Raw genomic sequence first — 24,615 nt, forward strand, 5'->3', positions numbered from 1 at the left:
GAGTATTATGTTTGTTGGCCAAGCTATATGCCTCCACTCTTGAGCATGAGGTGAGTTGTTGGGCAGAGAGATGGAGCCTGGGAGCACAAGGATAGATAGGTTGTAGGAGAGGATTTTCTACATTGGATCACATCCTCACTCAAAGTGATTATTGGCAGAGTATGAACACTTGAAGGCCTTTCAACACTTGTTCACTCCACCATTGGGGTGAAGTAGGGGTGCCTCCTTTCAACACTATTTGGTCTATCCATTGATGAAATCTTTGATTATATCTCTCAAGGAGGAGATAGAGAGGCTCCATTAGCTAGTACTTGGATGTTGACCCATGAGTGGAGCAATTGTGTGATTAATTTAATGGAAAAATGAATGAAAATGAAAAAATTAATCTATGCACAACAATACTTGATCATGAATGAGAAGTAATGAATTAATGTGAGAGAGAGAGAGAGAGAGAGAGAGAGAGAGAGAGAGAGAGAGAGAGAGAGAGAGAGAGAGAGAGAGAGAAGTACAACACTCTAGGTGATCATATTGAATAATGCCACACTTGTGCAAATGAGGCACGAAGTGTCTTTAAATAATTAAAAATGAAACCCTAACGGCTTAATCGTCATAGGAAACCTTGAAATAAACCTTAGCCCTAGTGTCACTTAGTGCTAGGACATTAGGGGTAACAACTACATTTAATGATAGTTTAAATGCTTAGGAAGCCCCGATCATAGATTAAAGGGTATCAATATGTAGCCCACGGAATGGCCTACAAACTCCCATCCATGAGGTGGACAGATTGATCTAGGAAAAATGACAGAATCCTAGAAAATAAGAGAAACATAAGGTCATGGTTGCACAAGTCCATCCAAGTGGATATAGTAACTTATGACAATACAAAGTATGGAGGATCATGAAACAAATGGAACCAAGCGCAAGGCTTGCCAAAAAGCTTGGAACTTTGATGGAGGAAGAGTCTCCATGAAAAGATTTGCCAAGTTGTCTTCAGTGGGTATGTAAGACAACTCTATTTCTCTAGCTAACATCCGCTCATGAATATAATGATAATGAACTTCTATATGCTTTGTGTGGGCATGGAACATTGGGATCCGTGCAATGGCCAAAGCACTTTGATTGTCAATCTAGATAGATGTTGGAGCCGTTTGGTGTACATGAAGATTTGTAAGTAACTTGTGGAGCCAAACACACTCCATTGAGGTTGTGAACGCTGCTCTATTCACAGCTTTACAGTTGGAAGTAGCAATTGTAGTTTGTTTCTTGCTGAACCAAGAAACAAGAGATGCACCCAAGAAGTAGTTGCCACTATGAGAGAGACGAGAATTTGAACATCCAGCCCAATGAAGGAGAGCGTGAGTGCCCAGGTGGTGTGCACCGCGAGAATGGAGTGTGATTAGTAGTAGAGAGATTGAAGACTTGAGTTGGATGTGCACTAGTGTGGTACACACAAAGAATAAAAGAATGTAATTATACTTAGAGTATGGTACACTCACACCCGCAAGGGTGCAGTCATATGTACAAGTAAATATATATACGGGAAGTGTAGCGAAAGGCCTTTACACCCAACAACCTCCCACTTAAAGGTCCTGAGCGAACCTTTAACCAACTTACACTAGTCAAACGCAATGCTCATATTAAGCCTTTGCAAGATTCTTAGTGAGAACATCTGTAGGGTTATCTTGTGTTTTGATCTTAGGCAGTGTGACTAGACCATCATCCAGAACCTGTTTGATAAAGTGATACCGCATATCTATATGTTTGGTACGTGCATGAAACATGGCATTCTTAGCCAGGCATATAGCACTTGTGCTATCACATCTAAGTACATGTGTTTTGGTGGGCAGCCCAAAATCCTTGACCAAACGACTAAGCCAAATAGCTTCTTTCGAAGCTTCAGTGGCTGAAATATATTCAACCTTAGTGGTAGAAAGCGCTACTATCTTTTGCAATCTAGACTACCAAGAAATTGCCCCACCAGTCAAGTTAAATATGTACCCGCTAGTAGACATGTGAGTATCCAAGTCACCTCCCATGTTTGCATCACAATATCCTTGTAGATCTAACGTACCCTTTCCATAGCAAATACATTTACTTTGTGTGCCCTTAAGGTACTAGAAGATGCATTTCATTGCCTCCCAATGTGCTTTGCCAGGATTTGACATAAACTTGCTCACAACTCCCACTGCATGAACAATGTCAAGTCTAGTGGTAACCATAGCAGACATGAATGATCCACAAGTTGAAGCATAAGGAATACCTTTCATAGAGCTGATTGCTTTATCACCTTTTGGGCAATTTGCTTTGCTAAGCTTAAGGTATGGTGGTAATGGAACACCAAGTGGCTTAGCATTTGCCATAGAAAAACGATCAATTACTTTGCTGATACACTTTTCTTGTGAGAGAAATAAGAGCTGCTGCTCTCTATCTCTCGTCACACGCATGCCTAAAATGTGTTCAGTTGCACCCAAGTCCTTCATGGAAAAGGCTGAATGCAACTATCTTTTTGGTGCATTAACTTGGCTCTTATGCTTACTAGCAATAAGCATGTTATCCACATAAAGTACAAGGATAATAAGGCTTCCATTATCAGCCTTCTTTGTATCTAAGTAGTGATTTGCATTGCTTCTTTTAAACCCATATGAGAGTATGAAGGCATCAAATTTCTTATACCACTGCCTAGGAGTCTGTTTTAAACCATACAAGCTTCTCTTAAGCTTCCATATCAAATGCTCCTTTCCTGGCATAACAAAGCCCTTTTAGCTGTTTCATGTACAACTCGTCTTCTAAATCACCATGTCGGAGTGTAGTTTTGACATCCATCTGATCAAGCTCAAGATCCATAGTTGCTACAATAGCAAACAATACACGAAGAGTGGTCATTTTGACAATAGGTGAAAAGGCTTCTTGAAAGTCAATCCCCTCTTTCTGTGTATAACCCTTGGCTATAAGCTTGGCTTTGTATTTGGATTTGCCATCCACACACTTGATTTTATAGACCCATTTGTTAAGAATAACTTTTCTATCTTTGGGCAATGGAACCAAATCCCAAGTATCATTTTGATACAATGACTTCATTTCTTCTTGCCTAGCGAGCTTCCACTTTTTCATTAACTCACATGATGATGTCTCTTTATATGTGAGAGGCTCACCCTCATCTGTGAGTAAAATGTAGTCCAAAAAGGGATCAAACCTCTATATAGGTCTCTTGACACATGCAGACCTTCTTACCAAATGATTTCTATTATTAGGCAATGGATCTACGTCCAAAGGAATGTCAATGACGTCATTTTTTGGTTGCTGAACTGCATTTTTAGGTTGCTGTAATACATTTGCAGGTTACTGTAAATCATTTTTAGCATGCTGATTTTGTTACCCAAGCCGATTTTCAGCATCCCTTTGATGCCCATTTTCATTTGGCTCAATAATGACATGTTGATTATCAAAACCAGCATCAATGGAGCAGAATTTTAAGTGGGCTGATGTCAGTTCAAGTGGCTGATCATGCCAAAATTTCACTTTCTTTTTGTCTAAATCACTAGATGTGGCATTTTTCAGCAGCTTTGATTCATTAAATTCCACATCTTGGTTGCGTAATACCTTTTTCATGCTTGGAATCCAAACTCTATAACCCATTTCACCTTCATCTCCATAATTCATAAAGATGTCTCTAAGGGATTTCATGTCAAGTTTGATTTTGCTATCAACAAATACATGTGCATAGTATTGTAGCCAAAGACCCTTAAGTGGTCATATGAAGCAGGTTTGCCAGACTAAACCTCTTCAGGGATGCCACTCTCAAGTGTACGATGTGGAGATCGGTTATAAATATACACCACGGTTTTTAAGTATCTCTCCCCAAAACGATTGCGGGAGATTAGCTCTGGACAACATGCACCGAATCTTCTTACATAAAGTACGATTCATTCGCTTAGCCACACCATTAGAGGATAGATTATAAGGGGTTGTAAGCTTCCATTTAATCCCATTTACATCACAAAACTTATTGAATTCTTTAGATACATACTCTTCCCCATTGTCTATTTTATAATTTTAGTTTTAAACCCTTTTGAGTACTAACAAATGCATAAAACTTTTTAAATGTGTCCAATGCCTCGCTTTTCTGCTTAAGTAAACCTATAGCTTTCTAGAGTGGTCATTAGTAAACCAGCCCAGATCAAGCTCAAACTCACACATGAGTTGACAAATACTCTGCTAACACCCTCTCTCAGATCATGGGTGATCTGATACAATACAATAGTACAATGAAAAGGGATCAGAAACTATACAACATAGAACCACCAAGTAGAACCATGGATACCCAAGCAGTGGGTGATCAAGCCACCACCAAGGTGCCTCGGAGAGAACCTGATGTCGATATTGATCGTACCAAACACCTGAAAATAGAGAAGATCAGAGCATGGCTCTGTGTCCATCACCAATGTCTCGCAGTAGCATACAAAACCATCCTGTCAAAAATGCTGCTGAACATATGTGACCATGGATTCCCCGCCTTTGGCCAGACCGCCAAAGTGTCCCCTCATGTGAGCGCCAGACAAAAGCCTCCCGCTCTCTGTCAGATAACCAGCTCATCATGAACCTGGATGTCAATCCCAGCTCCAAGATTTGATTCTGCCAAACTGAAGTCGATGCGTCAGGGACGTCCCTCTCTGGAACCTGTGCACCTGTAGAAAAGTATAGATGAGGCGCGGTTGCCCCATTTGAACACCCGCTCACACTCCCTCTCTGGCACAAGAGAGTCGTGAGGGATGACCTCATCACCACCACTAGAAAGTAGCCGAGGAAGGAGCCACCAAGCCCTTCTTGCGATCCGAAGAAGAGGATTCCTTCCGTGCCTTGGACTTCACCTTGGTCGGAGGATCGGAGTCGGAGTCTGATGAAGGAGAGGACACATCGGTAGAGTCAACATCCGGCTTCGTCTTCTGCTCCTTTTTCCTGGAAGCCGCTAACGTCTTGCAGTCCTTCCGCAAATGTCCCTTCTTGCCACAGTGGTAACACTGGACCTTCGACTTCTTCTTCCCGTCACCCCTCTCTGAAGCTACATAAGCCTCGCCTCCATAATGTGCCGGAAGCCACCCCTGTAATCGCAAGGATGTCTCATGCTCAAGAAGCATCGAGGTCATATGTGTAAAACTGACAGGAGTCGATGATGTCTGCGTTCGCAAAGCATTGGCCACTCCATCAAACTCCGGGGGGAGCTTGTAGAGGACCATCCCGACGAGATGCGCCTCGGGAAGAGCAGATTGCATGTGCCGAAGCTGGTCCTGTACCTGCGTAACACGAAGAAGAAAAGACTGAATAGTATCTTTCGGCTCAAACTTCATCTGCTGGAGCTGGCCATAAAGTGTGACGGCCCGCATGGTGGAAGGTGCCTCGTACATTTGCTGCAACTTCTGCCATACTTGAAGAGATGTCTTATAGGAGGTAACCGCCGGTAAGACCGCTTTAGAAATACACCGAAGCAACGCCGAGTAAGCACGGGCATCGTCCGAGTCCCATGTGAGCACCACTTCCTCATGGTTGTCCTCATCAAAGTCTTCAGGAAGAGGAAAAGGACGGAGAGGTCGAGGAATAGCTCCATAGACGATGTACCATAACCGCTTCTACACAAACCAAGCTTTCATGACAGCACTCCATGTGAGATAATCAGGTCCATGTAACTTATCATCAGTGGAAGTGCACGGAGGAGCGATATGGAGAGGATAAAAAGAGAAGTAGAGAAGAGATGGAATTTAGAGAGGAAACACAGCCAAAACACAAGCACAGACGGCAGAAAATGAGAATTCACATGCAATATAACCCAAAATCTGATCAATAGAAGGCAAAATCTGCTGTAGAAAGTAAAAAAAAAACAGTCAAAAGCTGACAGTCACCCAGCCACGAGAGATGCTGAATCTGCAAAACGCAGGCTGTAAACTGCAGAAAAACAGGTAGAAAACTGTCGCCAGCAGCTGCTGATGGAAAACGCAGGCAGCAGAGGGTGCGTAGGCAGCAGGCGATGGCAAAACTGCAGAAATCGCAGGCTGGAACAGCCCCAAAATAGGTCGTCTGGCTGCTACAGCAGTCATATGATCAGCAGGGGTACAAAACAGTCCTGAAAGCAGCAAGAAAACACAGCAGGAGCACAGATCCTGAAATTTGATACCATGTCAGAAGTGGAGCAGCGGTGGAAGCATAAACATGTGCTGAAATAAACTGCTGAAACACAAGACAAAAAGAGAAAGAAAGAACATGATACAGATGAGAACTCAGATGTATGCACGGGAAATGGAATCCATATATCTGAACACGAGACAGTGGCATACAACAGTGAGTCACTGGTTGCGTGGGCATTGGCACTGGCTCTGGCTCCTCTCTCCACAGAGTTTGCAAATGGTGAAGATGATAACTGAGGAGGAGCCACTGAGTATAAATAGGCTGAAAAAGTGGGGAGCAATAAATGCTGGTTGGCCGACTGGTGCATAAAAATGCTCTACTGGCATAAAATGCCACACCAGAAAAATACCTAAAATACCTAATAAAAATGCCCAGCCCAGATCAAGCTCAGACTCACACATGAGCTGACAAATACTCTGCTAACAATGAGTCCCTTGATATCAACCAACATATCATCTGTGATTGCCAACAGGCTTATGTTTTGCCAAAGCATCATCACAATCCTTCAAAAAAATTATACCTTGCATACGATCTTTCCAAAGATCAAAGCCATTGTCATCAAATTTGCGAATCTCAAAAAGATTCTTGTGTCAGATGTAGATGCATTGCCAGCCATTTTCAACAATAAAAAGGAACTACAATAAAATGCTGAATACTTTCAGCCAATAGCAAGGTTGCTGAATATAACAGCAAGTACACAAACTTGCACTTTCAAAATGCCCAAGAAGCAGATATTTTACTGCAATTTCAGTTCCAAGGGCTGATTACAGCATATACATGAACTAAATTTATACATTTGCATAAAAGACAGGTCTCACTTCAATAATACATCACCATAATACTCAAATGCAATAACCTAGGTGTTGTATGTACCACTGTTTCAGTGCACAATGAGCATTCGGCAGTACATGTACCAAGAGAAGTTGCCTTTAAAAAAAAAAACATTTGATACATCCTGAGTCCAAATTTCTCTCACTTAGTAATGAATCTGCTATAATTTCACTGCCAAAGCACAAATCAGCTCAAAATGCATCACTGATGTGAAAATCCCCAAAATTTTTGGAATAAATTTCCCCCAATTGCATTAATACATCATCCCGAGTGTCAAGTATCGATAAATGTTGTAGAAATTTCACAAATTTTGCAAAATCCCCAAAACTTTGGGATTCAAATGTGCACAAATTTTAGTGAAATTTTCTCAACTGATCAAAATTTCACTTATACATGAAAAACCCTGAAATTTTCAGAGAAAATGTGCACAATGTCTGCAATTTTTGGTTCAAGTCTTTGTTTTACACGAACAACATCAAATCTAGGAAAAGCCCCAAATTTTAGGCACAAATCTGCACAAATTTGAGAGCTATGCTTACGCATGTGAATCCCTGTCAGTAAGCAAGGGTTCTATTGCAGAAAAAAAAACTGACGAAAAATGCTTGAAACATGATGAAAAAGCTAGTCGTTGACACCTGTTGCGATTGCCTGCCGAGCTCTCGCCTACTGACACACTGGCCTGGTGGTGCTGTGCCTGACTAAAAAATGCTATTGCCTGGTCAACAACTGTCGCTTACTTGCCATCTGAAATCGACTGACTGCAGCTTGGTCAAAACAAACACGTGCTGCCCTTGAACAAACTGAAAGATGAAGAGTTGACTCCTTTGCGCGAGCACGTTGAACTGACTCGCAATGTCCTCGAGAAGCATGTACACTCTTGTTGCAGCTCTAATATCAGTTTGAAGGAGAGCGTGAGTGCCTAGGTGGTGTGCACAGTGAGAATGGAGTGTGTTCAAGAGGAGAGATATTGAAGACTTAAGTTGGGTGTGTACCAGTGTGGTACACACAAAGAATAAAAGAATGTATTTACACTTAGGGTACAATACACTCACACCTGCAAGGGTGCGGTCACATGTACAAGTAAATATATACACAGGAAATATAGCAGAAGGCCTTTATACCCATGTAATGAGAGTGAAGAATCAGCCTTGTAGAAAATGCCAAGATCTTGGGTGCTTTTAAGATACCGAAAGACAGGCTTCATTGCCTACCAATGAAGTATTGAAGGGTTGTGCATATATTTGCTCAGCTAACTACTAGGAGATAGCAAATTGAAGATCAAGCCTCGTGTGACATAGATAAATTGAGCATCCAATAGCCTGCTGATATAAAGTAGTATCAAAAGATTTGCTACCATCATCAGAAGTGAATGTAAAACCAGGCTCCAAGGGAGTAGACACGGACTTGCAATCCTCAAATTGAAAATCCTGAAGAAGTTGTCCAATATACTTGGATTGTGTCACAATGATACCCCTCTCAATGATGGCAAATTGGATAACCAAATAATAGTGAAGCAGACTAAGATTTGTCATGGCAAAGGTTTGCTATAAATCAGCCTTAAATGCTGCAATTTGACTAACATTGGTCCCAGTGACAAGCGTGTCATCAACATAAAGCACAAGAATAATAAAATTGGATCCTTGATGTCGAATGCAAAGAGTAGCTTGAGTAGGGCTATTATGAAATCCAAGATGCAATAGATGAGAATGTATGTAGGCAAACTAAGCCCGTGGAGCTTCCTTTAAACCACACAAAGCCTTCTTGAGACGACAGATTTTGTGCTTAGAGCCTTTATTTGCAAATCCTGGAGGCTGAGAAGCATATACCTCTTTAGTGAGATATCCATGGAGAAATGCCATCTTGATGTCTAGTTGATGCACCTCCCAATGAAAGTGGGCAACAAAAGCAAGAATACTCCTGATGGTAGTAATGTGAGAGGTAGGGGCAAATGTCTCTTCAAAGTCCATTCCTTGCTATTGGGCATAGCCCTTGGCAACAGGGAGGACTTTGTATTTGTCAATAGAACCAATTGATTTTCTTTTAATCTTACAAACCCATTTGGTACCTATAGCACGCTTGCCATGAGGCAAGTCACATAGCTCCCAGTGTCATTCTGATGGATGGAATCAATCTCTGCCTTCATTGCTTTTACCCAACAATCATTTGAGAAAGCATCTTTATAACATAGCAGTTCTTCATTGCATGTTTTAGCCACCAATGCACATGCAAGAAGATTACCTTGATCCTTACGAGCAGAGGCTCGTGTGCAAGCAGCCAAAGGAAGAGGTTGTTTGTTGTCCCAAAGAGTGTCTAGCAGCTAGCGAGGGACTCTTTTAGGCTGCTGAATTTCAGCCCTTGTATGCTCCAATTGATCAAGAATAGGGGGCTACTCTTCAAAGAAGGTGTTGTGGTTGTAAATTAGGCTGAATAGACTGCTGTAATGTATTTGTAGATGGTGAAAATGAAGGTTGTGAAGAAGAATCAGCCATGGAACCATTATGGAAAAGCGGTAGTAGACTGTCAAATATTTTTGAAGCATCAATCGTAGGTTGTTTTTGACAATCTAGCAAGGGGTGAGAAGCATTTTCAGCAATGATAACATCTTTGATGACTTGTAGAGGGTTGATAAAGATAGTACCCTTTACTTTCAGTACTATATCCAATAATTATACAACAAACAGCCTTATCATCGAGCTTATGCCTTTTTTGAGAAGGCACATGAGCATACACCAATGATCCAAAAATCCTCATTTAAGAGAGAGAAGGCATGGAGCTAGTCCATGCCTCGTAAGGAGTGATGGCGCATAAAGTTCTTGTGGAACACCTGTTCAAAACATAAGCGGCACATAGAATAGCATCGCACATAGAATAGCATCGAACCAAAAGGAATTAGGTAAATACTTACTCTTCAATATGCATCTTGCCATCTCCATAAGTGACCTATTTTTCTGTTTTGCTACTCCATTTTGTTGTGGGGAGTAAGGAATGGTGCATTGATGATGAATACCTCGGGATGCAAGATACTCTAAAAATTGTTTGGATAGATATTCACCCTCCTTGTTGGTGCAAAGGGTCCGAATGCGAAAGCCACTTTGGTTTTCCACCATGGCAATAAAAGTCTTGAAGCAAGAGAAGACTTTAGACTTAGATTTCAGCCCATATATCCAAGTAAATGGGGATTTGTCATCTATGAATGTGACAAAATAAAAATCCATGAATGGATTTGGTCCACATAGGACCACAAATATCACTATGAAGGAGATGCAAAATAGATGGCGGGTGAACATGAGAATTCTTAGGAAAGGAGAATCAATGCATCTTACTAAGTAAGCAAACTTTGCAAATGTGATTTGATGGCAAGTGAATTTATGGAAGATCTTTGATCATATCTTGTAATTGGAGCTTCATCAATGTTCGATAGCTTATGTGACCAAGTCTCTAATGCCATAAATGTGTATCATGAAAAGATTCCTTTGTTAATAAGGTACTGTCAATAGGATTTTCAGCAAGTTGTTGATCATAAGTATCAAAATGATAGAGACCTTTAGTGAGGGTGCGTGTCAAGACAATGGAAGAAGAAGTTTGATCATCATATACTGCACATTGAGGGCCATAAAAAATGACGTGAAACCTAAAATTAGCAATGGTTGAAATGGATATAAGATTCTTCTTGATGCTGGGCACATAAAGAACATCATGCAATGTCAAAGGAGTAGTGAAGATGCAGACAACCTGCACATGTCCAATGCCTTTAATTGCATAAGAGACATTGTCAACACACCTATCTATACCCCCCTTACGTACATTAGAGGGAGATGAAAAAAATGTTCGGCAAGAGGTGATGTGCTTAGATGCATTACTGTCGAAATACCAAGTAGAAGCCGCAACAGTAATAGAAAAACAAGCATCATGAATAGAAGGATTATATTGACATTGAATGAAAAAGGTATAATCCTTAAATTGAGAATAGTTGGCGGTCTTGTGTATAAGAGCAAGACCGGACTCCTCCTCCTTTTCTAATGCAATGAGCTTAGGACATTCAATGATGTCATGCCTTGTTTTCCGGCAATAATTACACCTCTTAGCTTTGTTGACTGGACCCTTGGAAGGATTAAAAGAGGATGGACCAGCATGGAAGGGTGTCTTTGATGTAGAAGGGGTGGAGGAAGAAGGACGACCATCATCAAAGTTTACTGTTTTTTGACCAGCAATCTTGTTTTTTAGCTTGGGTTTGGGTTTTCCATGATGATCGGTGGAATAGGCTTGTTCGGTTGCCATGATAGCATTGTGGTTGAGATGGCTTTGCTCCTCTTGTAACAAAAGAGACACAAGCTAGTCGAAGCTGTAGGTAACTTGGTTGCCCATAGTTACCAACCGCAATGCGGTAGCTAAACCTTGATATGACTCTGGTAGGCCATTAAGAGTGATGGAAACAAGCTGGTTATCAGGAACTTCTTCATCGATATTGAATAATTGCTCAATAAGATCTTTAATGCCAGTGAGATAGGCATCCATATTACCTCCTCCTTCCATGCAAACCTCTTCAAGTTGCTTATGTAGGTAAGCAATGTGCGCTTCATTGCGCACTCGATATAATGATGCAAGCTTTTGCCATGCATCCTTGGATGTCTTGTAGGATCGGATGTGTGGAATGATGGCTCTCTTCATAGATAAAGCGATTAGAGCATGTGCTTGGGCGTCATAGCCATCCCATCGAATCTGATCTTAAGTGGGAGGTGTTGTTGAAGAAGAAGACGATTTAGCATCATGAGAGCCACCTCATAATGTGGAAGTGAGAGGTGGTGCCGGTGTTGGAGAAGCCCGCATTTGCTCGGTGCCGCTAGCTATATGCCATAGATTCTTTGCAACAAGAACATGTCGCATCATGTAAAAACCCACATTGGGTAATTGGTGCCGCTGAGCTTATCATTGGTGCCAAGCATGCCCAACAAATCATTATTATTACTGGCCATTAGTGATGATCAGCAATAAAATGATTATTTTCCAAGTCAAGAAAGAGAAAATAGATGCCCAAACAATAATAAGTGACTGATAGAAGAATTGTTGTCTGTCTTGATGAAGTTGAGTAATATGAAGAATAATAATTTTGCTTGCTGTGTTTCTGCTGAGGAGGGAGAAAAATATGCTGAAAATAATTATTTTCAAAAATAAATATTACCCAATCAAGGGGGTGGTCAGCAATATGCTGAAATTAGAGATTAATCGCTGGAAATGCTCCAATAATGTGGTCAGCAGTAGAATAGACTGAAAATTTGTGCAATAATACGCCAAAATAATCAAATTTGTCTTCAATGTCGGGAAAGAACAGGGCCAGCAGCCAAATAATATAATTTTGGAGCATGTCGAGGGCCAAGAAAAGGAATTGAGGCAAAAGCGCCAAATTTTGGGCACCTTGGTGTTAAAATTGGGCAAAAGCCCTAGATTTTACTTGAAAAAATGAAGAGGAATTGAAGAAATTGGGTGCAATTTTCACCCAATTAATTCTGAATGCTGCGCCTTAATCTTAATGGAGCCTTGATATTGATGAAATTCAATGAATTTTAGAAAAGCCCCAAGTTTTTTGAAGAAATTGGGGTGAAATTGGGCTTGAATGACGAAAAGGCCCAAATTTTATTGGGAAATTGAAGAGAAATTTGATAATTCAGGTAAAATTTTTACCGGAAAGATGCTAAATGTTATGCTTGGTGATGAAATCTGCCTCAATGTCAATGAAGAATGCTGAATTCTTGAAAAGCCCCAAATTTGGTGGCAAAATTGGAGTGAAAATTGGTCAATTTGTTGAAAAGCCACAAATTCGATGATGACAATCAGCTAATTTCTTTGATTCGATGAGGAATTTGGTGAAATAGATCAAGAATCTCTGAATTTTATTGCAAGTTGGGACAATTTGGGCGATTTTAGTAAAACCCTCCAATTTTGGCCAATTTCGTGCTTAGAAGGGGGCTTATGCAAAAACAAACGCTTGCTGGAATCTAAAAATAATGAAGAATTAAGATAAGATAATTTGTTGGCCAATTGGGATCAAGGCGGCAGATGTGTTGGTGACGTGTTAGCGAGCTGTCGGCAATTAATAGGACAGTGGGGTGTTGGCGTATATGATAGCGATTGTCGAGGCAGTGGCAGCGGGCAGAGGCGTCGCGTTAGCAGGTCAACGGGGCGTGGTAGATAGATAGGATGATGACGAGACATAGTGGGCGCTAGCGTGACTAGCAACAACGGGCAGCTGACGTAACGAGTGTGTTAGCTGAGGTGCAGGTGGTTGTTTTGCGTGTCGCTAGGTTGGTGAAGAATTAATTAGGTGTGGCAGTCTGTTGACAAGGCTGCAGATAGTGTGTTGCAGTTCTGCAACCAACCTAACCATCAATGGGCTATGACGATTGCAAGGCAAAACCTCTGGTGTTTGGAATATTTGCGCAGGAGATGTAGGGTGGAGCCTTGAGCAATGATTGGTGCAGAACATATGAAGATGGCAGTAGGGAGTGCAATTGCCAATGAGAGAATTAGAGCCGGCGCGAGGGGCAATCGACCGAGCAAGGGCTCAAGGGCAATGGTTGGTGGTGAATGATGGCAAGCAATGGAGAGCGCAATGAATGAACTTCTCTGTGATACCATTGTTGGCCTAGGAGTGGAGCGATTGTGTGATTAATTTAATGGAAAAATGTATGAGAATGAAAGAATTAATCAATTCACAACAATACTCGATCATGAATGAGAAGTAATGAATTAATGAGAGGGAGGGGGTACAATGCTCTAGGCGATCGCACTGAATAATGCCACACTTGTGCAAATGAGACACGAAATGTCTTTAAATAATAAAAAATAAAACCCTAACGGCTTAACCATCATAGGAAACCCTAAAATAAACCCTAATCCTAGTGTCACTTCGTGCTAGGACACTAGGGGCAACAATTGCATTTAATGACAATTTAAATGCCTAAGGAGCTCGGATCATGGATCAAAGGGCATCAATGTGTAGGCCACGAAATGGCCTACATTGGATACCTCTCTTACTATATGTAGACGACATTGTATTGATAGCTGATTCTCCACAAGGACTATAGAGACATTTGGATGCATTACACTCCTAGGTGATGGACAATAGGCTTTCAGTGAACCTTGATAAAATCAATGTTATGGTGTCAACACATTTGCCCAATAGACAAAACAAATGCATTCCTTACAGTAACTAAGGTTATGTTGTTGGCTCATTCATAGTTGCCAAGGGTTTTAGAAAAAGGAGGTATGAAACGAGTTTCCAAAGTTTCTTGCGAGTTTCCTAAAGCCTAAAATATAAGAAATGGGTTTCATTCGAGATGAACATTATTGAAACTTTATATATATGTGAAAATACTTCAAGCTGCTTGGGCCGCAACAAAGCATTTATTGAACACGATTCAACATTGTGCATAAAATCTAATTGAACAATCAACAAGTCAACAATTTACGTAACACATACACAGTACGCTGTATTCCAGAATCCATTAATTAGATTCTAGATTTCATAAACATAAAAGAAGCATAATGCCATATATCTATCTACTCAAACATACAAACTGCAATCAATGTCAAAATAGCAATAACAACCCAACGATCCATGTCTCTATAGGACATCACTTGACACTATGAGCTTATTTGGCAAGTGCCAACATGAAATTGAAGAAGACATTCATGATGCGAAGTAACTTGTGATGAATTTGAATGAAATTTAACTAATTGTGAAATCCTGATGTTCTTCTGACCTACCACCTAAGCTGGATTATGTTATAGAACATGGCTCATCTTTTACTCATTGTATTTGGTTTCTAATTAAGTCATGCTACTGTTTGTATCTTTGCGATTTCTTGCTAGCCTCCAAGCTTTTCTAGCCCATATCCATGGATTTGATGTTCATTGTGTACTTGAAAACTCTCTCAAATGCTCAGATTTCTATTGGCTGGACATTTGCTTTCAACTAGTCATATTGAGTAAAATGTGCTGGTTTGATCCCCAAATGTCTCCTCAAAAAGTAAAATTTCCTTTTTTCCAATGTCATCCCATGTGGAGGGTTGAGATGGTTCCCCCCTAAACTTCCATTGCAAAGAATGCAACAACACAATATAAGTCTGATGTTCCATGGGTGTATGAAATTGTTGCTAGAATTGTTCTCAAAACCAGAAGTATTTGGACATTGATATGTTTTTTCTATTCTAGAATGTATGAATAGACTATCATAAAATGCTGCAAACCAACTTATTTAACCAAAATTTCTATTGACTTGATATTGTTCAGCATTCTTTTGTATTCTAATAGCTGAAAATGAGTGCTCAAAATTTTTTTTTTTTCAGATTTTGCTTAAGGGATCCAATAGCACCATGTTGAAGAAGGTGAAACGTGCAGTTCAGTATGCTGTATTTGCAGCTTATCATCTGGCCCTAGAGACATCATTTCTTGTTGATGAAGGTGTGAATGTACCTGAACTGCGTCTCAAGTCTCCACTGAGTGTCGCTCTTCCAGACAAAAAATCGAAGTCAGACATGTCCATATCAACAGTGTCTGGTTTCTTACCTCCACCATCACAAGCTGGGGTTAAGACACAAGCAGGTTTATCAATGAGTCCATCACTGTCAGCTCAAATGGTGGACAGAGAGTCTTTACCTGGAGTGCCACTTTCAAGATCTGGGAATTCTTCAGTTGTCTCCTCTAGAGCCACTTCTCCACTAAGCAGTCCTTTTAGAGGGCAGGAGGCCAATGCTGATCATGTGGACAATACAAAGCCTTGGTCTAGTGTTACAGGTTTTGCTTTACGTGAGATGATTGGGGCCACTTTAGGAAAGCTTTCGCAAGCTATGACTTCAGAAGACATGATGGGTTTGACCGCTTCTTTGAAGAAGGGTTATTTGGAGGCTACATCATCAGCAAAGGCTATTCAGTCGCCTATAGCTAAGATCCCCAGATGTGATGAACGTGCCTTGCTTGGAGAAAGTAACTCTCTGTTGACTTCAGAACCCCTTTCAAAGAGTCCTGATGGTGCTTCTCCTTCTTCAGTCAAAGCTGAAGATCATGGAGAGGACACACAAATGCAGAAGACAGGATTGAATTCCAGCCGTTTAGAGCCGAATCTTTCATCAGTGTCCAGCAACCAGGAGAATGAAGACCAAGAGGTCATTCCAGAAGATTTTCCACCCTCCCCTTCTGATCACCAAAGTATCTTGGTTTCTTTCTCCAGCAGCTGTTTAAGGAAAGGTACTATCTGTGAAAGAGGACATCTGTTCAGAATCAAGTACTATGGCACTTTTGACAAACCCCTTGGGAGATTTTTGCGGGAGACAGTTTTTGATTTGGTAAGACTTCACCCAATATATCATGACAACTCCAGATTTCTGGTGTATCTCATTTCATCTGCTTTTGTCCCACATTTCATTTGCGTTTGTCCCAGTTTCTTTTGTGCATCTTTAAACTCTATTCCCTTTTCAAAGTATAACCCTCCATGTGCAAAGTCCGTTGAGTTTGCATCATCAAATGCATAGCTTAATTGATCAGCTTAGATGATTATCCATCTCAAAAAGAAATGGCATATGAATTTTGGGGCTTAGTATGTTCATTTGATAATTACTTATCGAGTTTGGAGCTCTCTTACTTTTAAGCTTCATAATTAGCCAGTAGGAGTTACTGTTCATGTTTGGTAATGCTTGCTCTAACTTAATACTTGAGTGTGGTGGCAGACCTTTAAGTGCTCGGCTTGTGGGGAGCCAAAAGATGCCCACGTGGATTGCTACACCCATAGGCAAGGCAGCCTGACAATATCTGTTCACAAGCAGAATCAAACTCTTCCTGGTGAGGTGGATGGGAAGATTTGGATGTGGCATCGCTGCTTGAAATGTGCTCGAAGTAATGGCATTCCCCCGTCAACACACCGGCTTGTAATGTCAGATGCTGCATGGGGTTTATCTTTTGGCAAGTTCTTGGAGCTGAGCTTTTCAAATCATGCAGCTGCAAGTCGGGTTGCTTCCTGTGGTCACTCATTGCACCGAGATTGCCTTAGGTTTTATGGGTGAGTTTAGCATTTATATCAGGAACACAATTTAGAGCACATTTTTTGTCATTATAGAAGAGCAATTACACAAAAATACTCAGCAAGACGGACAATTAGTTTAGTAGTAATGTACATGCTGATTGAGAAAGTTTGCTGTGGTTGTAGGTTTGGTAATTTGGTGGCTTGCTTTAGGTATTCTCCTGTCAATGTGTATTCTGTGTATTTACCTCCTTCCAAGCTGGAGTTCCATTACTCTGAACACCAGGATTGGCTACATCAAGAAATTCTAGAGGTACTGTGGGTGCAGAGTCCCACAGTAATGGTGCTGTTGTTTTTCTGTAATGAGTTCTTCTATGCTTTCTTTTGTTACCATTGAAAGTGTCCAGTTTTACACTGATGTTTTCCTGTTCACTCCAACAGATTACTGAAAAAGGAGATCGTGTTTTCCGAAGTGTAGCTGAGCGTCTTCATCAAATCAAGGAGAAGGCAGTGGGCCACAGCAGTGTGAAAGAGGCTGAGAATTTGATATCACTAATGGAGGATACTTTACTCAAGCACAAAATCAGATTCCAGGTCACAAGCTAGTGGTGTGAGATAGCTTCCTCAGTGTGCATTTCAAAAAACCCTTGTTGTTTTCTGACATTTAAACACTGTTTCCAGACAGCTCTGGATTCTGCTGCATCAGCAAGCCATGGAATGGATCAGCCACATGTTGACATATTGCAACTAAACTATATAAATCAAAGCATATCTTTATGCTCTTCCCTGTGGGATAATTGGCTCCAAAACTTGCTATGCTTCTTGAAGCCAGGGAAGACTGATTTAAAGCTGCTTCGAGATTCACTTTCATCTCTTCTCAAGGAGTTCAGCTTTGGGAATGAAAGAAGTAGCATTCCTAGCAAAAGTTTGGATATGTGTGTTACAACAGATCCCAACTCAGGTGCGGCCAAGCCTGCTCAAGTAGTCATGGATGGGAGTACAAGCTTATTGGACAAGATGAAGGTTACCTCTGCAGTTGGGTCCATGAAAGCTCCTTTAAAGGGATCAGATACTGCTATGGATAGGAGTTTGACAACTCTAGCAAATATTGGTGCAGTGGTAGTTCATGATTCATATGGAGAACATCCATCTGGAAAAATAGGGGGCTTGCATAAAGTTAAGTCTGTGGAAGCACTGAGTAACTCAGAGAATCTCTCTCAAGGTGGGGGATCTGGACATGTGGCACATGCAATCACCAGCTGGTCTGCAAGTAACTCATGGCCGGTAGAACGAGGAAATACGTTGGATTCCAAATTACAGCTGAATGAGAGTGGGGTCCACCGGTCCTTATCTGAAGGACATTTTTCTTCCTTTGGAGATTTGTCAGATACATTTGAAGCTGCTTGGACAGGCAAAGGCCAGAGCATGGGTATATCATCAGTTGAACAAGATATCTCATCTCAGACAACTGATACGGAAGCTCCAGGAGAAAAGTCTGGTAGTGGACATAAGTTTTCCAGCTCTGAGATTTCTGATGAGGGTTCATCAGGATGCAATTGTAGCTCTAGAAAGATTCTCTCTTCACAAGAAACAGGAACAAGCGGTCTGGATCCACAATTCACAAGCACTCTTACGTCACCAGCTAGAGCAGGAGAACCTTCTGACATTGAAGGCTGGGTAGGAGCACCTTACTCAAGCTTTTCTAGGCCCTACAGTGAAAGTACTCCCTTGTCCTCACCTCCAAGGGAAGATGCAGAGTCTCGCTGCACCTCACCGTTTGTTGTATCTCAAGCAAATCATGCAATAGGTCCAGAGGGTCACAGAATTTCTCTTCCTGTTGGTATCACTGAAACTGTGGTGTCCGTATATGAGGATGAACCAACCAGCATCATTGCTTATGCAATCACTTCACAAGAACATCAGATTCATTTATCAGAGAGACTAGATAAGCACAAAGACAAGGAGAGAGCATTATCTGATCTCTTTGATGGTGGTTTGTCCCATCCATTGAAGGTAACAGACAGCAATTCAGAGCAAGGTGATAGAGACAGAATAAGCAGTATGGAAGGAAGCTTTTCAAGTTCAAATGATCTTTCATCAGATGATCCTTTGCTATATTCCAAAGCTATGCACATAAAGGTCAGCTTCACTGATGACAGACCACAAGAGAAGATAAAATATACTGTGACATGCTACTATGCAAGACAGTTTGATGGGTTGAGGAAAAAATGCTGTCCAAATGGGATGGACTTTATACGCTCTCTTTGCCGTTGTAAGAAGTGGGGAGCACAAGGTGGAAAGAGCAATGTATTTTTTGCTAAGACAGCTGATGATAGATTTGTTATCAAACAAGTGACCAGGACTGAGCTGGACTCTTTTCTGATGTTTGCACCTGCGTATTTCAAGTATATTTCTGATGCGCTAATCACAGGAAGTCCGACTTGCCTTGCAAAGATTCTTGGTATATACCAGGTTAGATTCCTGTTGGTTTTCAAAGAACTACGTTTGAGATCAGTTTTCTGAGAAACTTCCCATGTCTGTCTGCGTGTAACTCTCATCAAGTTCTCTTTTGGTCATTTGAGTCTTTCGAAGTTGTGTATACTTCAAATTTGCTATTTCCATCTAATGCAACATATGGTTGACATCAAACTCCATGTTGTACTAGTTCCATGGCATTCTCCTGCTTTGATCTCTGTAGCATTTTAAGTTGAAAATAAGGTTTACTTGACAGGTGATGGTTAAGCATGGAAAAGGTGGTAAGGAAGTGCGCATGGACCTGATGGTCATGGAAAATTTGTTATATGGGCGCCATGTGACTCGAGTTTATGACTTGAAAGGTTCCTTACGGTCTCGGTACAATGCTGATGTATCAGGAAAGAATGCAGTACTTTTGGACCAAAACTTACTCGAGTCTATTCAAACTAATCCTATTTTTATCAGCAATAAAGCAAAGCGCTTGTTAGAGCGAGCAGTGTGGAATGATACTGCTTTTCTGGCGGTCAGTACTATTCATATCTTTACCTCCTTTTTTAGTTCTGGCTTGTATATTCATTTGTCTGATTTTTATGACTCTTGGTGGAACTGCAGTCTGTCGATGTTATGGATTATTCCTTGCTTGTTGGAATAGATGAAGAACGACGAGAGTTGGTTCTTGGGATCATTGATTTCATGAGACAGTACACGTGGGACAAACATTTGGAAACCTGGGTGAAAGCCTCTGGTATACTCGGTGGTCCAAAGAATACCACACCAACTGTAATATCACCAAAGCAGTATAAAAAACGATTTCGGAAGGCCATGAGTACGTATTTTTTAATGGTTCCAGATCAGTGGTCACCTCTTACTGTAGGGGCAGGTGTACCAAACACTGAAGCTGTTGATAACAACTCTTTAGTTGCTGCAAAAGGTGGAGCTGTTGAAGAGTCAGATACAATATAAACTAGTTGGTTCAAAGATATCCAGGATTTGGCGCCCTTGTCAAGGCCTTGTACATTAAGAAATGTCCTCCTGAGGGTTGGGAGCTCATTGCTGCTCCCATATGTCTGAGAAATTCACCACTTGTGCATTCTTTGAACAAACTGTGGTCCTGATTTCAGGATTTGCTACAAACCTGCCAGTCCTTGTACATGCTTCCTACTTGGCAGTAGTTTTCTTACTTTAGCAGTAAGCAATTGATCATGTGTTGAAACCCTTACAGCTATTTTGTAAGGGTAATAATAAATACATGCATCGGGAGATTTTTACTTATCATTTTTTTGCATGTGTATTCTGTTGAGCAGTTACCAGTATGAGTTTTGCTCTGATGCAAATATGAGGTAGATTAGATTCAAGTGTTATTGAACATTTCTTGGAGAGCATCATCCAGTTCTTTGTGAGCACATTTAATCATATTTACATGCTGTTTTGAAGCAAATTGCAGGTGTGTACTTATCAAGGGCTAAAAACAACAAGGGACTAGTGAATTGTTTTGGAGCAGGTACTAGAGTTTCAATACTGTCTATGCAGAGACGTCAATATGGCAAGGGGAATCAGTCTCAGGATTGTCCCTACAAAAGCAGTTAATGTAATTCTGCTTCAGAATGACATAATCTCTCTCTTATGTGATGATTTTGGCTAGTGTAGTTCTTGGAGCCATAGTTTGAGCAAGTACTGAATGCCTTAGCAGAGTAGTCTTGTATTTTTGTCATAACGTTTGAGTAATTCTGTGTATGTACAGTTTTCAATGTCTGTGAGACACCAGGTAAAATTTGCTATGACTAATGGATGTTGCAGCCATTTTCCTTGGATACAGGATATGCAAGTGTGCATATGGGTACAGGGTAACATAATAAACATGCTAACGTTTTGAAGATCTTGGGTAGCCTTAATGATAAGTCCTTAGAAGGTGTTTTCCAAACTTGTCCAGAAAGTCCAGAATATCAGAAGCTTAATGCAGGGGGGCTATGTGGAACTAGTTCTGGCCGTATTGCTTCAGATGTCATGGTGATTCAAACGTCCTTCTATTTTGATGTGGCTTAGTGCTGATTATACTATTCTTGTTTACAGAATATTGGCACCTTGATCTCTTTTGTCCACACCGCTTCTGGTGGATATCTCAGTTTGAGCTATGCTTCCTATGGGCACTATGCTACTTTAATGTGTACAATGTTTTTCTTCTTTTGTTTGTTGGGTGGGGAACTTATATTTAATGTGCAGGGCAATTCAATTTCTAAGCAGAGAAGATGTCAAGTGGCATTTTTCTCAAGATTGCAATTTAAGTTATATGGTATGGAGATGTCCAAAGGTACGAATACCTTTTTCCTCTTTTTAGAGGGGTACATTTTTAAAGCAAATTAAAATGAAAGTTCCTCCATATCTAGATAGCATTGTAGCTGTGTGATATTCATTGCAAAGGCAACATACTCGCCAAAGTGAAGACTGAGCAATGTGAAATTGCAGGTACACTTACATAATGTGGATTGCAAATGAGCATGTTACAACTGTGAGATCGGGCTATGAAAGGTAACCTTCGCAAGGACCAAGGGAGAGCCATGATTCTCAGAGGCGTGCTGATTCGCACTAATGCAACCAAAGCCATACAAATGTGAAGGGTGGTTTTGAGGATACGCTTTTTTTGTGTGAACAAAAGTATACCTGCACATGCCCTTTCCTCGTGCTAACATTCTCACCATGTGTGGCAGTAGGCGACAACTTCCATGCAACTATTAACAAAACGAGTCCGTTGTTGATGATGTTCTGAAGCCCTTTGAGACGAGATGCGAGGATGCAGCTACTGCTTCAGTCTTCAGGTTGTTTCATGTAAGGGGGCTATGCAAGGTATATTGCATACCCAATACCATACTTGCTAACAACTTTGTTGTTTATGCATAATAAGTTCCACTTTGCAAGGTGTAATACAACCATATGTTGAGGAAATCACATTGATGGAGGCTAACCCTAGTCTGCTTCCACATTTGGAGCACCTTTTAAATAAATTTCTAGTATTGATGAAGCGTGTAGCAACCACCATGGATGAACGGGCTTCACATCCTTTGGACGAGCTCCAAAGAATTAATGATGGGTTCGGCAACTCCTTGAAAAGAGCCAATCTTGTCATTGAAACCATTTTTTCTATGCATAGATGGAGCCCCCTTGTGGATGTAGCGACCTTTCTCATCTGCCAAAGAGGAAATTAGTGGACTATACAAGGTTAGTTGGATGCCCTTGTGACCTCTTTTGAGGACATGGGGAGGGATGAAATCCAAATGACATGACATTTTTAGTGTTTTTAAAGGTTAATAGCATGGCCATTGAGTATTGTTTGCAATGCATAGGCATATAGTGTGTTTTATGGTTAAGTATGTCATTCAATTGAGCATAAGCATAGAATGTCTATATAATGTTTACACATTGGTAAAACCATACAAATTGTGTTATATGGATTTGTATTATGGTTTATGGTTAGTGGGTTTAGAGAGTCGTAGTTTTATTGTATGGATTTGTGGACTTTTTAAAAGGGGTTTGTTTTATGGTTTATAATTTTTGTGTAATGGTCGTGTATATGGTTTTATGATTCATGGTTTTGGTCGAGGGTTTTATGGTATATGGTTTGGGTTGAGGGTTTTATGGTATATGGTTTTGGTTATGGTTTGTGGTTTTCTGGTTCATGGCTTTGGTTAAGGGTTTATTATTTATGGTTTTGGTCGATGGTTTTATGGTTTATTATTTTATGCATATGATATTTGGATTTATGGTGGTGTGGTCTATGGTTTTGTTGTATGCTTTGTGGTTCATTCTATGGTATATGGACTATAGTATATGGTTTTGTTTTATGGTTTATGGTTTATGTAAAATGGTTTTTTGCATATAGTTTAATGATTAGTTTATGTTTTTTTGGTTCATGGTTTTGATTTATCTATTTTGTGGCTTATGGTTTTGGTTAAGGGTTTTATGATATATGGTTTTGGTTTTGGTTTTATGGTTTTTGGTTCATGGTTTTGGTTAAGGGTTTATGGTTTCATGGTTTTGGTTGAGGGTTTTAGGTTTTATGGTTTATGGATTATTATATATGGACTATGGACCATGGTTTTGTTTTACAACCTATGGTTTATGCACTATGGTATTTGATTGTAGAGACTATGGTATATGGTTTTGTTTTATGGCTTACGGTTATGCACAATGGCATAGGAGATTTGTTGGACAATGTATAATATGGTGAAGGGTGCAATGACTATGCACTCTGCTTGTGGCCGATGACTATGCACAATGGTTTATGTAGTATGTATTATGGGTTTATGGTTTTGGTTAAGTCTTTTATGGTATATGGTGTTCTAATTAAATGTTAATAAGTAGTATTATTTATGTATAGTGGTTTATAAGCATAATATTATGATGAACACTATGGTATATGCACTAGGCTTATGCACTATGGCATGTAGTTTTGTTTTATAGTATATATTATACAGTTTTGTTTTATAGAAACACTAACCAAAAACCATAAAGCAAAACCCTTAATATCGTATGATACTCTTTACGATCTTCTTCCAATGCTTCTTGCCAAGGTTTGTCATATACTTCCTAACCACTCCCATTATATTAGTAATGTTTGGATGTGTAGCAATAATAGTGAACACTAAGCTATTAAGGAATCTTGGCCATTTTAGCCTTCGACTTATCTGAGTTGGGGATGTATTTTTGGTTAATTTCACATATGGTGGTAATCGAATGCTCATTGCCTTCCTCCTCTCCATATTGAAATACTCTAATATTTTTTCAATTGTTGGGGTTTGAAGGTCGCTTGTGCGTAGTTGCATATATTTATCTTGTACTTGGTGTCTATGCATATGTACATTACAGTTGGTGGCACCCATCGTTATTATATTTATTCTTTATTCTTTACAATGGGATAATAAAGGGAAGGTAGGCCACACATTGTAACTCTTGGAGTTTCCATATATTGGTCTTGCTCTTGAGTTCAAACTTACATAGCCATTTTTCTCTTGCTTCTTCTTGTGCTTCTATCTCATTCTCACTTTTACTCACCCTTTCAACTAATATTAGAGTTGGCATTCAAGAAAATTTTAGCATTCTACCTTAGTTCGAGAATGCTCATCAAC

General features: G+C 40.3%; 1 protein-coding gene across 2 annotated transcripts in view; it reads left to right on the plus strand.

Moving 5' to 3' along the window:
* LOC148030884 (1-phosphatidylinositol-3-phosphate 5-kinase FAB1B-like) overlaps positions 1 to 20,782 on the plus strand; it is a 64,881-nt gene extending 44,099 nt beyond the window's left edge. For both annotated transcript variants that reach the window (XM_087684421.1, XM_087684422.1), the window contains exons 6-12: positions 15,354 to 16,349; positions 16,731 to 17,059; positions 17,207 to 17,333; positions 17,462 to 17,614; positions 17,702 to 19,492; positions 19,752 to 20,018; positions 20,108 to 20,782. In XM_087684421.1, coding sequence (XP_087540547.1) covers positions 15,354 to 16,349; positions 16,731 to 17,059; positions 17,207 to 17,333; positions 17,462 to 17,614; positions 17,702 to 19,492; positions 19,752 to 20,018; positions 20,108 to 20,458 — 4,014 coding nt within the window. In that variant the 3' untranslated portion in view covers positions 20,459 to 20,782. The remainder of the gene's footprint in view (positions 1 to 15,353; positions 16,350 to 16,730; positions 17,060 to 17,206; positions 17,334 to 17,461; positions 17,615 to 17,701; positions 19,493 to 19,751; positions 20,019 to 20,107) is intronic.
* Positions 20,783 to 24,615: the final 3,833 nt, after the last annotated feature.

Source organism: Lygodium microphyllum, chromosome 9 (genome assembly GCF_053477565.2).
Source record: "Lygodium microphyllum isolate KBCC chromosome 9, Lygodium_microphyllum_v1.1.10, whole genome shotgun sequence".
NCBI lineage: Eukaryota > Viridiplantae > Streptophyta > Polypodiopsida > Schizaeales > Lygodiaceae > Lygodium > Lygodium microphyllum.